General features: G+C 46.1%; 1 protein-coding gene across 1 annotated transcript; it reads left to right on the top strand.

Moving 5' to 3' along the window:
• Positions 1 to 4,485: 4,485 nt before the first annotated feature.
• Positions 4,486 to 13,123, top strand: LOC138374794 (zinc finger protein interacting with ribonucleoprotein K-like). Its single transcript, XM_069457933.1, has 4 exons — positions 4,486 to 4,549; positions 11,265 to 11,949; positions 12,118 to 12,453; positions 12,874 to 13,123. The coding sequence occupies exons 1-4, from the start codon at positions 4,501 to 4,503 to the stop codon at positions 13,121 to 13,123; spliced, it is 1,320 nt and encodes a 439-aa protein (XP_069314034.1). The 5' UTR covers positions 4,486 to 4,500.
• Positions 13,124 to 14,320: the final 1,197 nt, after the last annotated feature.

Raw genomic sequence — 14,320 nt, 5'->3', positions numbered from 1 at the left:
CCCTATCTGTAACAATATTTTGCAAAATAATCTGTTTCAAGTTGAATTGTTTTTCCTCTTCAAATAAACCCAGGGTATCTGGAACATCCTGGCTTTCTTCCTTGAGAAGGTTTAGGAGCACCTTGGATGTTTTTGGCCCCACACCCAGCAGCATCACTTATCTTCAAAATGTTTTGCTTTTTTTTTTTTTTTTTTTTCTGTTTTAGGTTTTTAGCTGCCTGAAGCCTCAGTTTTCAGTTTCTTTCTCTGGTTGATAAGAAGTCCTCTGCCTTCCCCTCTATGGCAGGGGTTCTCTCCGAAGGATTGGGCCCCAGGAGCCGGTGGGGTCATGAGTCCTCTGGGAGCCCTATATGGAGCAGGTTTTCCGAGATCGGCTATTCCTGCTCCCCATGGTACCCAGTGAACTCTGCTACTTCTATGACAGTGTGGACAGGCATGCTTGAAGTTTGGGAAGCCACGTGCCATCTGAGATGGCATCTCCGAGGGGACAGTGAGTAAGGGCACCAGCCAGGTCCGGCGAAGTCTGAGGGGACCATGGCAGGGGCTGCCGGCCTCTGGGACCAGAGAGTAGGGAGGCGCGGGAACCGACACACCTAGAGGGTGTCCGCACCCCAGCGGAAGCCTTTAGGAGAGTCGCTATAGACCGAGTCCCAGCCGCTCGCTCAGGATGCGGAGCACAGACTTCCCGCTGCAGAACTAAGTGCCGTTTGCGCTGTGGCTTCCAAGTCTTCACTGCTCCCTGCAGGGCCCGAGTGCTCCTCGCGGGTCCTCAGGGCCTCGTTCTGACCTCCAGGAGCTGCCACTCCGGGGCGCCCGCCCCACCGGTGCGCAGACTGTCCCGGCAGTTGTGCTGGAGATCGGGTGGCAGAAAGTCCCCAGCTGGGCCCCGGGCTCGTACGGGACCTTTCTGGACCCGGTGCTCGGCTGGAGAGTCGGAAAACGCGGGAGTGGCTCGGAGATTCAGGAGGAATTCAGGAAAGAAGAAAGAAGAAAGCTTTGCGGCGCCCGGACCCCACGCGGGACTCGGTGCCCTCCTGGGGAAGACTTCCCAGGTCGCCGGTCGATCCCCGCCTGCGGAGGGGGTCCCTGTGGGGGTCGAGGAGCTCCTATGAGCCCCGAGCCCGATGGGGACTGTCTCTGCCCCGTCTCCAGCACACCTGCCGGGACAATCTCAGGACCCGCCCTCAGGGCAGGATGCTTCGCGGAAGGCAGCCCTCGCGGCGGCCTCCCGGGCCTGGATCCCGCCCCCGAGGTGGCGCGCCCTGCGGAGCAGGGGAAACTGCACTACCCACAACGTCCCGCGCGGAGTGGAAAGGCGCGGAGCCAATGAACGCTCACAAAAGGATCGTTTCCGTGTTTGGAACATTGTGTGGGAGCGGGACTTCCTGTGTCACTGCCGGGATAGTCATTTTAGCCCCTCTTGGGTGGGTCTTTGGCATCCCAGTTTCAGGAGCTCGGAGCTGGGGTCCAGGTGACGAGACTAGGAAAGGCGCGAGGGGAGGGGTCGTCCTCATCGCAGACCGCCAGCTGTGAGGGTCGGCAGCGGTGGTGACGGCCCTGCCCGGGTACCCCTCCCACCGCTGCTCTGGTCGCCGTCGCTCCCGACCCCTGCTCCGGCCCAGCGTCTGAAGGCGGCCGCGCTGAGGGACCCGGCTCAGGTGAGTGCCACGTCCTGAGGGCCTCGCCACCCTCACCCCACTCAAGTCATAAAGCCCTGAGTGAGGGGCGCCTGCTTGCGTACCTGAAGCACAGGCCCCTGTGCCCAGGACAGTGAGGCTCTCGAGGGTGGAGTTCTTATTTGTAACAGCCGGTGTGATGAGGTGTGGGACAGTGTGACAAGCAGAGGGACTGGTGCGTGCAGAATCTTGTGTGGGCGATTGAGCCGGGAGCCCATTCACACCTAGAATGGCAAGGTGGGAGTTTTACCTTCATTCGCAGGATGCTGGGAGCCATGGAGGTTGTGAATAGAAGAGGCCCATGGTCTGAGTTAGACTTGTCGAAGTTTTCCAAAACCCGATCAGAATTAGAACAGCCTGGAAAGGGGGTGATAACACTGAGGCACAGGAAAGTTGAGACCTTGTGCAACATCCCACAGCAGGTAAGAGTCGGCGCTGAGGAGTGAGACCGAGGGCTAATTGGGGAGCTGGGGGAACTGCGCTACCCACAGTGCCCCGCGCCGGAGTGGGAAAGTGCGGAGCCAACGAACGCTCAGAAAAGGATCGTTTTCGGAGTTTGGACCACAGGGTGAGGGCGGGACTTTAGCTCCTCTTAAGTCATTTCAGGATCACTTAACTGCAGGGCTGGGCAGGCGAACAGGGGGGCCAGAGCCCATGGAGCCCCAGCCATGGTCACCTGCCTCTCACAACCTTCCTTTTCCCACAGATTTCCATGACTACAGAAGCACTTATGGACTATACGAAGGTGAGTGGAGGATGCTCCATGCCCTCACTGGTGTGAGCCCCCACTTTGTATCTGGAATTGTGTCCTGGGACTCTTCATCTGCAACTGTCACTCCTTGAGTCTGGGGACCCTGAGGAAACCCCAGACCAAGGGTTGTAAATCCAGGCTGGGGATTATATAAAGTGGTTTCTCTTGGTGGCAACCAGTGGAATGAGATGAAAGGTTACTCCAGGCATAGGTCGTAGAATGTGCAGATGCTTGGAGGTGAGGCTGAGCTGACTCAGGGACCACGGGTTTTCTTTGTTGCTCATGGGAAATTAGAGCAGAGGGTCGAAGTCAGGCCTGGAATGGCACTGTGAGAAGTTGAATGTCTATTCATCAGGTAGATGAATGAGAGCAATGGGAGGTTTGGAGCAGAAGAGCAAGGTGATCTGACCCTGATCTTATTAGGCTCCCTGTGACGGTAGCAAGAACAGACTGTGGATGTAAATGGGGTGATAGAAAATTGAAGAAGGAAGATACTGCAGTAGACTAGGTGGATATTGATAGTGACTAGACCAGTGTGATGGCCAAAGACATAGGAAATGTGGTTGGATTCTGGATCAGTTTTAATTAGGGCTGCCTGGATTTTCAGATTTTGAGGGTGAAAGAGAAAGATAGGAGTTGTGTTACTCCTAGGCTTTAGTAGCTGTAAGGGTGGAATATCCATTAACTGGGATGTTAAAGTTGACAGTAAGATTGATTTTCATTGAGGATATGAGGAAATTTGTTTTTGGCCATTTAAGAGTGAGATGTTTCAAAGAGCAATTAGTGGAGGTATCCAGTTGCTAGTTGGCCACACAGGTCTGGAACTCTGGAGAGGGATTGAGGATGGAGACATCCAAAAGGTGGTGGCTGCTGTCTGCCCTGGGGTGTAGCTTGAGTCGGAATTAGGAGGGGAAATCCTGGTCATGATGGTAACGCTATTAGCCGCCCAGGAAAGAGAGGGATCCATGACTGGGTCTCACACTTGGGGATCTGGGTGGAGTTGGTAGGTGTCACAAACACAGGTAAGTGAGTGAAGTGGCCGTGGGAATGGTGTGAGGAAGTGGATCTGGCAGGTGGCCAAGGCTTCCATGGGAATAGTGGACATAAGTCAGATGCAGAAACATAGGAGTAATTGAGGCAAGATGACACTGTGGCCAGTACTAGTGCTTATTCACCAGGCTTTGTACTCACCAGGATGTAGTAATGACCCTTGTTGTGTTTGGGGGATTTAAGTCAGGCTGAGTTTTAGTCAGGTGAATTAGTTCAGGGGTATAAGTGGTCATCTGGGGGAATCACTGGGTCTGGAGTGGGGCTGGGCATTGAATGATGGTTGGATGGAGAGAGGAAGGCTGTGACTGGTGAGGGGACAAAAAGTACAGCACAACTGGAAGAGGGCCATGGGTGTCTGAGATCCCCAGGTGGTTCTTAAGGTTGAAGCAAGGAACAGAGTCAGGCAGGCGGGACTTCAGAGCAAGATGGGGTTGTCTCTGACAGTAGGTTTAGGTAGCATCAGAGGTTTGGGTAGCACTGGATCCTGTCTCAATTTGCCAGGCACACTGAATGCCTTGTGCTGAGTAACTTGTGGAGAGGGCAGTGGATGGATATGGCTATGGGAGTGAGACACTGTGAGAAATGTGCCCATAGAGATGGAACGTTATGGCCCAAGGGTACAGGCATTCAGAAAGTAAGAGTGAAAGATGAGCCCATGTTTGGTTGTTAGGGAGACACAATCTAGGGAACTCTAGGTATAATTACCTGACAAGAAGGGATACAACCCTGCATATCTCCCTGCCCACCTGTCTGTTGATCCTGTGGGAGGAGAGTGATGATGGAACCATGATGAGTGAGGGAGTATCAGTAGTACTGGGGCATGGTATCCCCTCAGAGGTGATGGGGATGGGGAAGACAGTGAGTAGGGGGAGGATGTGTGGGTAGATGAACTTAGAATCCTAGGAGAGAAGTTAATCACTGAATGATCTGTCCCTGTGATGACAGGGCTGTGTGACCTTTGAAGACGTGGCCATTTACTTCTCCCAGGAGGAGTGGGAGCTCCTTGATGAGACTCAGAGGCTCATGTACCTGGATGTGATGTTGGAGAACTTTGCACTTATAATCTCGCTGGGTAAGGCCCTCACACCAACCCCAGTTGTCCTGGTCTCTGTGTCTCCTCTTTTCCCCCAGAAGCAGCTCTGCCCTGTCCACAGTCTGACCATGGGCTCTGCTGACTTCCCAGTTTCTTGGCATATGTGGTATGGGTGCCAGTGCTGAGCTGTGTGCACTGTCCCAAGTACATTTCTCCATCAGCGGCCCTAACACCTGCTGTCCTGAAGTAATCAAGGAAGGATCTGGATGGCACGTGTCTTGCAGTCAGCCAACTGTATCTCACATTCCTTGCCCTTTCCTTGGCCAGGTGCATGAGTCCATATCCATGACACCTTTTGCCCCTAGTTCTGCCCCTTTCTTCTAGCTGACATTTCCTCATCGCTGCCTGTGTTGGAAATTGCAGGAATTGTCATGATCGATACTTATGTGGAGTGTGGGCTGTTTTCCCAGACCCTCCTTACAGACGTTAATACTAATTTATTTTCCTGTGGTCTATTGTGTACATCTCTGGGCCAGTGCTGATGCTTCACCTGTGCTGTCTTTCCTTAGGACTTACATCATGCAGGTCCCATGTAATTGTAGAACTGGGGGTGTTGGGAGAGCCCTCATTGCTTCATAGGATGGACATGGCACTAGGCCTCAGAGGAGGCCTGGCCCTAGAGAGTTGCAATAAGCAGGGCATGATATCTGGGCTATTTTCAAGTCATACTAGGAACCTGTCCTGTGTCTCCAGTGTTGTAGAGGAAATTCTACTGGACACACCTCATTCTACCTTTTCTTCCCCAAACTTGACGCATTGCTGACTTGTCATTTCATTTGTAATTTCTGGCCCCTGGCTACCCCAACCTTTCTTTTCTCCATGCATAACATCTTCCTCTCCAAGACCTCTTCTTCAGTGATCTACAATATTGACCCACACTTAATGTGTCATGTGCACATTATCATTAAATAGTTTTGAACACTTGCTACTCAGTTTTAGTTGGATTTTTCTGGGCCTGGACACAATCAACTTTCTGCACATCATACATGTGTCATCAGCAGACGAGGTCCTGCTAAAAACTGTTTTCAGAAATCAGTGAATGCCAATGTGGACAGGTTAATGACATTGAAGAACAATCTATTAGTTACATTTCCAAGAGAAGATGCATGCCAGTCCTGCCTGGCAAAAGTGCAGAAGCCAGTATGAGGGAAAAACATTAGGCCATAGCTTTTATTGGGGGTTTCTACAGTTAAGGCAGCACAGGTTAAGCACTAGGATTGGCTAGTGTGAATAATTTGGTGGCCTTTGGGGTATAAGTGCTGGCCTTAGCTATCTGGTACCTGGCCCCAGGATGGTTAGGGCTGAGGAATATTTCCTCCTAGACTGTATGAGCCACACAGAAGAAGTGGTTTGGAATGTGGGCTCTGGATTAGTTTACATATGACCAAGATGCTCCTGACCAAGCTGTGTCTAAGAATTGACCAAACTCAGGAGTAGTATCTCTCCCCAGCCGGAAGGTTTTTTAAGATGTAAAAACATCATAATATACAGAAAATTTAAGAGAGTGATTAATATAATAGATCTCCTAATGTTTTGACATCATATTAAAGAAACCTTTGAGTAATGATAGTGGAAGATTTTAAGAAATAGGGCATAAATTATCTTGAACAATATAAAACACTTAGTTGTGAATGTAAGAAAGGAGAAACAGAGGTAATAGTATAAGGAGTCCTTGTAGGACAGACCTTAACTAAGTTTTGTTTTACGTGGAATTAGCCAAGAAAATAGATCTGAAATCTTTGGGGCATCTCTGATACTTTGCTGGATTTGTCAAGTGTGTTAGAAACTCACTTTGGTAGACGTGATAGCAGGTCTAGCAGTTATGCTGTTAGGGGATATGAGCTGATAAGTTTGTAGGGTATATGTAAAGCTCAGTGACATTGTGTGTAACCGAGAAGAAAGAGTGGGATGGTGGTCTGGGGTGTTCTTATAATAACAACAACCAGTTCTTCAACTCTTCAGACACTCAGCTGGTGGTCCTACATTTCATTTCAATTCTGAGTCTATCTACCTGGAAGTAGTAACAAATTTTACAAATTAAGGGCTCAGTCCCAAGAAATTACCCTACTTTCAGATGCCAGCTGCAGATGGTTGCCTAGGCTACCCCATTTCTGCCCAGCCAACTACAAATTCAGGATATCCCACAACACCTTCCCCAGGTTTGGATAGTTTCCTAGAACAGCTCAGAGAACTCAAGGAAGTACTTTACTATTACCAATTTATTGTAAAGAATACAACTCAGGAATAGGCAAATGGAAGGGATGCATAGGAGAAGGTATGGTAGGTGGTGTGGAAAATGTCCATGCCCTCTCCAGGTATGCCACCCTTTCAGGACCTCAATATGTTCACCAACCTTGAAGTTCCCCAAACCCAATCATTTATGGATTTTTATGTAGGTCTCATTGCATAGGCATGATTGATTGAATCATTGCCTGTAGATGATTAGCTTGATCTCCAGTCCCACTTTCCTCCCCAGAGATCAAGGGTGGGCTGAAAGTTCTAGCCCTCTAGTCAGGCCTCTGCTTTTGAGGGACCAGCCCGCAATCTGAAATTATCAGGGGCCCAGCAATTAGTTATCTCTTAGCATACAAAGGACACTTACCACTCTGGAGATTCCAAAGGCTTGGTGAGCTGTTTGCCAGGAACCAAAGGCAAAGATCAAATATTTATTTGTTATTGTTTCACAGGTGGAGACAGGGTAGTGACTCAATAGGTTATAATAAATATGAAGATGGCACTACTTGCTGCCTGAGGCATCCAGTGTTAAGATAACTGCCTGACATTAACACTGTGTATTATTTCTTGGGTGCCTTTCTTTATCAGGGACATCCTGGCTAAGGGCTGGAAAGCAGGAATATTCCACTGAGTTCCATCCTGTCTGATGGTTAGAGGTGCCCTTTGTATGGTATATGAACTTCTGTTGCGGTTCACTTCGTTAATCCCAAAGGATTGCTCAGGTAGCCAAGACGTCTCAGGGAGGGGTTACTTCTTCAGCACTATGGCATCTGACCAGAAATTGAGGACAAGGGCGTCTCCTTCCTCCAGCAGGTGGAATATGCCAGAAAGGCCCAAGTTGGCTCCATTCTATCTTAAGGAGGCCTTAGTAGCTGTGCTGAGCTTGTAGGTTGCTGTTTTCATGACCCAAAGCATAATGGGTGTCTGGGTATAGAGGGTTACAAGCTCAGGGTATGGGTCAGCCTCTGTTTTCAGGAGAGTCCGGTGTGTAGCCAGTCATTGGTTGTTTTAATGGTGTATAGCACACAGCCAAGAGGGTCAGTTTCTTGTATCAGAAGCCCTTAGGCAACTTATATCCATCATAGGTGGTTCAGTTAAAACCCTCTACAGTGAATTAGTCTCTGAGGATACTAATGGAAATGCCTGTTGATTTCAATTTGGAAGTAAAATTTGTAAATGAGGAATATGTTGCCACCAGAACCCAATAAGGACTAAATTATATTGGACTTGTATGTCTATAATGGGTATGTCAAATGAATCTCTTAGGAGGATGCTATAATTAATGCAATGGCATCCTTGGGCTCCTGGAGCAAGGTGGGTGTGCAGTGATGATCTTGTCTGTAGAGATTGTTTGCAGTGACTGAGCTGTTGAGATACCTCACAGGTAGGCAGAAAAGGTGTATACGTCCCTTAGTAGGTGAAGGCAGACTGCAGCTGAGAGGCTGTTGAAATAAGAGCTGGACAGAACGTGTTAGCTTAATCTATAATAGCATAATATTTAATGGTTGTTTGATTGGATAGAGTTGGTGATTTTAATAATACTGATGTTGAGTATAGGGGCCCTAAGGGGTGGGGCCACAGCATCAGGGTTGTAGTAATTGACCACAATTTGCCCTTTGATTTTTCTAGGTTTAAGAACAGGCACAATTGGACTATTGAATGGAGAAGCAGTGGGGATGATCCCACTGTATTACTTAGATTTTATATAACAAGTTTTGATTTTTTTAAAGTCCTGTTTTAACCTACTTTGTGCTATATTAACTATTTTAAAACATTAGCTGCCATGTGAATTGTATTTAACTCACATTAGGTTTGAGCCCAGGGCCTCATGAAACATATGTAACTCACATGTCTCTTCACCTTGGGAACTGTGAGAACTATTTTTCAAGTTGTGTATAACTCGTGCACAGAAAACAATAAAAAACACCACATTTTTCATTAAATTAGAAAGGATCGTTTGTTTTTGAAGGTTCTATTCTATTTTTGTAATAAAACACTGTGACCCCAATGAAATTTATTTATTTTTTCTAGTGTGTCAGTCAGTGTGTTAAATGGGGAATCTGTTAGGTGCCATTTTACTGAGCCAAAGACTTGCTTTAATTTTAGTTTATCACTCATGATGTTAGAGCATCAGTGCCCAGTATGGCATATTTTCAGGTAATGAACGCTGTGACATTGGGAAATGTAGACAGACAGGCTACAGTTAGAGTGAGGCATACCTATTTTTTCTCTATTTCGTATTTAGTTACTTTCCTAAGATTGTAGTGGGTATAATGTTTAAACTTAGTGGGATTCCCAGGTGTAAGTATAATTTGAGCCTGAGTAGTTATTGAATTTACAAAATCTGTTAGTTGGTGACTTTTACTAAATGTGAAAGTTAATGTAGAATCATTTGTAGAGGCACAAAAGCCCATCAAGACCCTTTTTATCTTTTTGTTATTTATATTCCTTTATATATAAATTTTGGCTATCTAATTTTGTCAAATTATGGACCTTGATTTAATTTAGTGAATATATGTGTGTTTATATATGTATACAATTTATCTGTTATGTATTTATATTAAAATATTACAAGTATACATAATTTGTTTTATCTTCAGCCACCATATATAGGGGTAGCTTGTTGTTGCTGTTATTCTTTCTTCTCTTTGTTTCTCTCTCTCTTGTTTATTTATTTATTTATTTATTTTCTGTTTCAGGCTTTTAACTGCCTTGAAGTTTGGTTTATAGTTTCTGTTTCTGGCAGATAAGAGGGAAATGGGAGAGGGGCAAGGGGCCTGATGCCTGTAGACAGCAGCCTGTTCCTAAGATGGCCCCTATTTGAAGCATAATCAATTCCTTCCCACTTCTTTTTTTATTTTTTTTCCACTTTTCTTTTTCTTATTCTTTTTTCTTTTTGGTCAGAAGGAGTGTTTCCCTAATAAGCTCCTTGTGGTGCAGAGTGGCCTCTGTTATAAGTGGAGGCCTCCCTTTTTTTGGGTATCCTAATCAGCCTTAGAGTGCCTGAGGTCTATATCTTGAGGAGCCAATGGTAACCTCAGATTTATCTTTTAAATCCTTTGTTTTGTAACAGTTTGGTTTAAAAGAGGGGACTCTCTTAGCATGTCAACAAGCAGCAGCATTGAAATGTGCTGAAGTATGTTAACCAGGAGATTTACAATCTCTAATGAGCTGAGAAACTTTCTCATGTGTCTTAGGAGGAGCTGGAACAAATGTTCCTTCCCTTTTTCTCTTTTTTCATTAAACATTGAGCCACAGGATCCCATATAAGGCTGGGATCCCTTCTACCCTCCCAGAGTTGTAACAGCCCCAAGGCAACTACAGCAAAGAGAATTGCCTTTGGAAAAACATTTACATTTCTTGGGTCAGGTGGTTTTCCATGGAAAGGGTGTCATGAACTTAGCTGGTGGTAAGTGGGGATGGGCCTCTGGTTTGTTTACAACCAATTCAGTAGAGTGTCCCCCAGGAGCATGATGTCTCAGGTGTTAGACCTTCAGTCATGATTCCAAATGGGGTGTCAACTAGGGATCTTATTTGCCCAAACTGTCACTGCCCATTATGGTAGAGAATAGATTGTAAGGTCAGTGGGGAGTGGCGCCTGGGCTCAGTGCCCAGCCTCCAGCCCTCCAAGGTTCTACTTGTTCAGTGGATCAGACTATCCCAGCTTCATTTGGAACCTTCTTCACCTAAAAAGCTAGCTAGTTGGCCTTACTGCTCCCCGGAAATGCCCCAGGAGCCCATCCCACTCTTACCGTAAGGTACCCAGAAACACACTGGCCCAGAGACACACTAGTCACATGCAGCACAATTGCCCAGAAGCATCCTGGGGACAAACAATATCTACCCTATGCTAAGATCCAGGGTTGGTCTGTAACAATTTAAGTTGGAAAACCAAAGCAAGAAAAGAAAGACTCAGCACAAAGCAATCCAGCTAAAGTGCAAGCACACCGATGGCCAGCAGTGCCTTCTCAGGCAGAAGTGTTGAGTAATATAGGTGAGTAGTGTAAAGCCTCTGCTATGGAACAGTCACCCTGCTCACAGGGATGGTGGGGTAGAGGACTGTACAGCCACAAAACATGGTTTGGAGTACGGGCTCTGGATTGGTTTATTAGCATATGAATTGTGTGGTCCCAATTGAGCCCTTGGGTACCTTTTAAGATTTGATCAGGTGCAATGGCTGTCACCTGTAGTCCCAGCTACTCTGGAGGCTGAGGCAGGAGGATCACTTGAGGCCAGGAGTTCAAGGCTACAGTAAGCTATGATTGCACCACTGCACTCCAGCCTAAGTGACAGAGTAAGACCCTGTAAAAAGAATTGGTTAGCCCTGAGAGGGTCAGTCTCTGTGGCAAGCAATATTTTTTAAGATATCAAAACATAATATACAAAAAATGTTTAAAACACAGTTAATGTACTCTTGCCATGGTCAGCATGCATTTCATCAGCATTTCTCTTCTTTCAGTTTGTTGGCATGGAATGGAGAATGAAGAGACACCTTCTGCAGAGAGTGTTTCTGTAGAAAAAGTGTCACAAGTCAGGACTCTGAAGGCAGGTCCATCCACCCAGGAAACTCACCCCTGTGAGTTGTGTATCCCAATCCTGAAAGACATTTTGCATCTGGGTGATCTACGTGGGCAGAAACCATACTTCGTGGGGGCGTGTGCAATCCTTCACCAGGACCAGAAGCACAACAGTGCAGAAAATCCATTAAAAAGAGACTTGGATAGGGCCTCATTTTTGAAGAGCTGCATATTCCATGTGTCAGGGAATCCCTTCTTCTGTAGGAAGATTAGAAAGGACTTCCCAGCCCACTGGGGCCTTCTTGAGCCCCAGGGTATCCCCAAAGGTGAGAAGCTAAATAAAATCAGCAAGTATGGGGAGGCCTTTCACTGTAGAAAATGTCATTACGAGTCAGGTAAGTGCAGAAAAGATTCCAACCATAAACATGTTCAGCACCTAAAAGTCTGCACTAGAAAAAGAGTTTATGAGTCTAGCAAATGTGGAAAAGCCTTCCAAGACAAATACTCACTTGTTCCCTTCCAAAGAGTCCGCACTGGAGAAAGGCCTTATGAGTGCAATGAATGTGGAAAATCTTTTAGCCAAAAAGCCACCCTTATTATACACCAGAGAGTTCATACTGGAGAAAGGCCATATAAGTGTAACGAATGTGGGAAATCTTTTAGTCAAAGCTCCAACCTTATTGAACACTGCAGAATTCACAGTGGAGAAAGGCCTTATGAGTGTAGAGAATGTGGGAAAGCCTTTGGATGCAAATCTAATCTTGTTCGGCACCAGAGAACTCACACGGGAGAAAGACCTTATGAGTGTGGTGAATGTGGGAAATTCTTTAGACAAAGCTTCAGCCTCGTTGAACACCAGAGAATTCACACTACAGCAAGGCCTTATGAGTGTGGCCAGTGTGAAAAATCCTTTAGTCAAAAAGCCACCCTCATTATACATCAGAGAGTTCACACTGGAGAAAGGCCATATAAGTGTGGAGAATGTGGAAAATCTTTTAGTCAAAGCTCCAACCTCATTGAACACTGCAGAATTCATACTGGAGAAAGACCTTATGCGTGTGGTGAATGTGCGAAATCCTTTAGTCAAAGAGCTACTCTTATTAGACACCAGAGAATTCACACTGGAGAAAGGCCTTATGAATGTGGGGAATGTGGGAAATTCTTTAGACAAAACTTTAGCCTCATTGAACACCGTAGAATTCACACTACAGCAAAAAATTATGAGTGTGGCCAATGTGGGAAATCTTTTAGCCAAAGAGCCACCTTTATTAGACACCAGCGAGTTCACACTGGAGAAAGGCCTTATGAGTGTCAGCAATGTGGGAAAGCTTTTGGGTACAAATCTAAACTTGATCGACACCAGAGAACTCACACTGGAGAAAGACCTTATGAGTGTGGTGAATGTGGAAAATTCTTTAGGCAAAGCTACAGCCTAGTTGAACACCGGAGAATTCACACTAGAGCAAGGCCTTATGAATGTAGCCAGTGTGGGAAATCCTTTAGCCGAAGAGCAGCTTTCATCAAACACCAGAGAGTTCATACTGGAGAAAGACCATATAAGTGTGGTGAATGTGGGAAGTCCTTTAGTCGAAGCACCAGCCTGATTCAACACTCCAGGATTCACTCTGGAGAAAGGCCATATGAGTGTGGTCAATGTGGGAAATTGTTTAGGCAAAAGTCTGTCCTCATTCAACACCAGGTAGTTCACACTGGAGAAAGGCCCTATGAATGCAGCAAATGTGGGAAATCATTTAGCCAACGCTCTAGCTTCTTTCAACACCAAAAATGTCACAATACATAGAGACCTCATGAAGACAGCAAATGTAGAAAATCCTTCAGGCCAAGGGTCAACATTGTTTAGTATCAGGAAGTCTACATTTGAGAAAGGCCTTAGAACTACAGGGAATGTGCTGTCTCTTTGTTCAGAGACACTAGGGATCGTTTGTGAAGGAGCCATCTGCCTGAAGTTAAACCTGATACTTGCAAGCATCCAGAGAAGTGAAATCCCCATGAGTTCCAGGTGTGTGTTAGCCATCCATGAACTTCTGCTTTGCACATTCTAGACTGCCTGTGTCCCTGGCCAGAGCTTAATCACTGTTGGTTTCTCTGGAGGAAGCCATCTCCTCTCTTGCACGTTGCATAGGGGGCTTCAGTAACCCTGACATGCCGAGACAAGGCAGGTGTCTGTACTCTCCCCATTTTCTGGAGCAAATTTTGAGTAGCCTGAGCCCTTAGAGTGACTTTATTCCTTTTTCTGAGTATGCCATGGGTCTGGCTGTTTTGGCTAAGAGCACTCTATCTGGGTTCATCCAGAGGCTTGCAGGGAAGGCTGGTTGGTCTTCATGGAAATTCTTGGTCTCACATGACCCTTCTGGCAATGTTTTCAGGCTCTAAATCACTAACTATTAACTTCCTGTCTAGCACTGTTCTGGGATTTGTGTAGAAATAAAGCCCTTATTGTTTTGTGTACTTTTAATCAAGGGGTTCTGTTCACTATTTTGGGTGGGAGGAATACAGAATTGGGCCCTGTTTGTATGAAAAGTTGAATAGGTTTTATGGGGCCTTTACCTCATGTGTCTCAGTATGGACACTATTTTAGCCAAGAGTAGTTCTCGTTTCTATTTTCTTTAAATTGCACTGCTACCCAAGACATCCAGTGAAACAATACAGAGCTTTGTGGACCTAGTTTTCAGCCTCAATGCCTCCATTTTTTTTTTCTTTTTAGACCAGAAGTCACCCTGAAGAGGGGTCAGTTGTTATGACTATGTCCTGTGCTTCTTGGAATAGCCTGAATTTGTTCCACTATTCCCACATGATGTCACATAATGCCCAGCACTATTTAGGGGAAGCTTTTCATCAGGTTCTATGACGAGCCATGTGCCTTGATGTACATAATTCCATAGGTTGGTGTTACTAGTAAAGAGTATGGGATCCAGGTGTGAACTGTAATTGGTATAGAAATACTGCATGTGATTAATAGGGAGTGAAGTAGCCAGCA

The sequence above is a fragment of the Eulemur rufifrons genome, chromosome 24 (assembly GCF_041146395.1).
Source record: "Eulemur rufifrons isolate Redbay chromosome 24, OSU_ERuf_1, whole genome shotgun sequence".
Lineage (NCBI taxonomy): Eukaryota > Metazoa > Chordata > Mammalia > Primates > Lemuridae > Eulemur > Eulemur rufifrons.
This window is presented reverse-complemented; position numbering and strand designations above follow the sequence as displayed.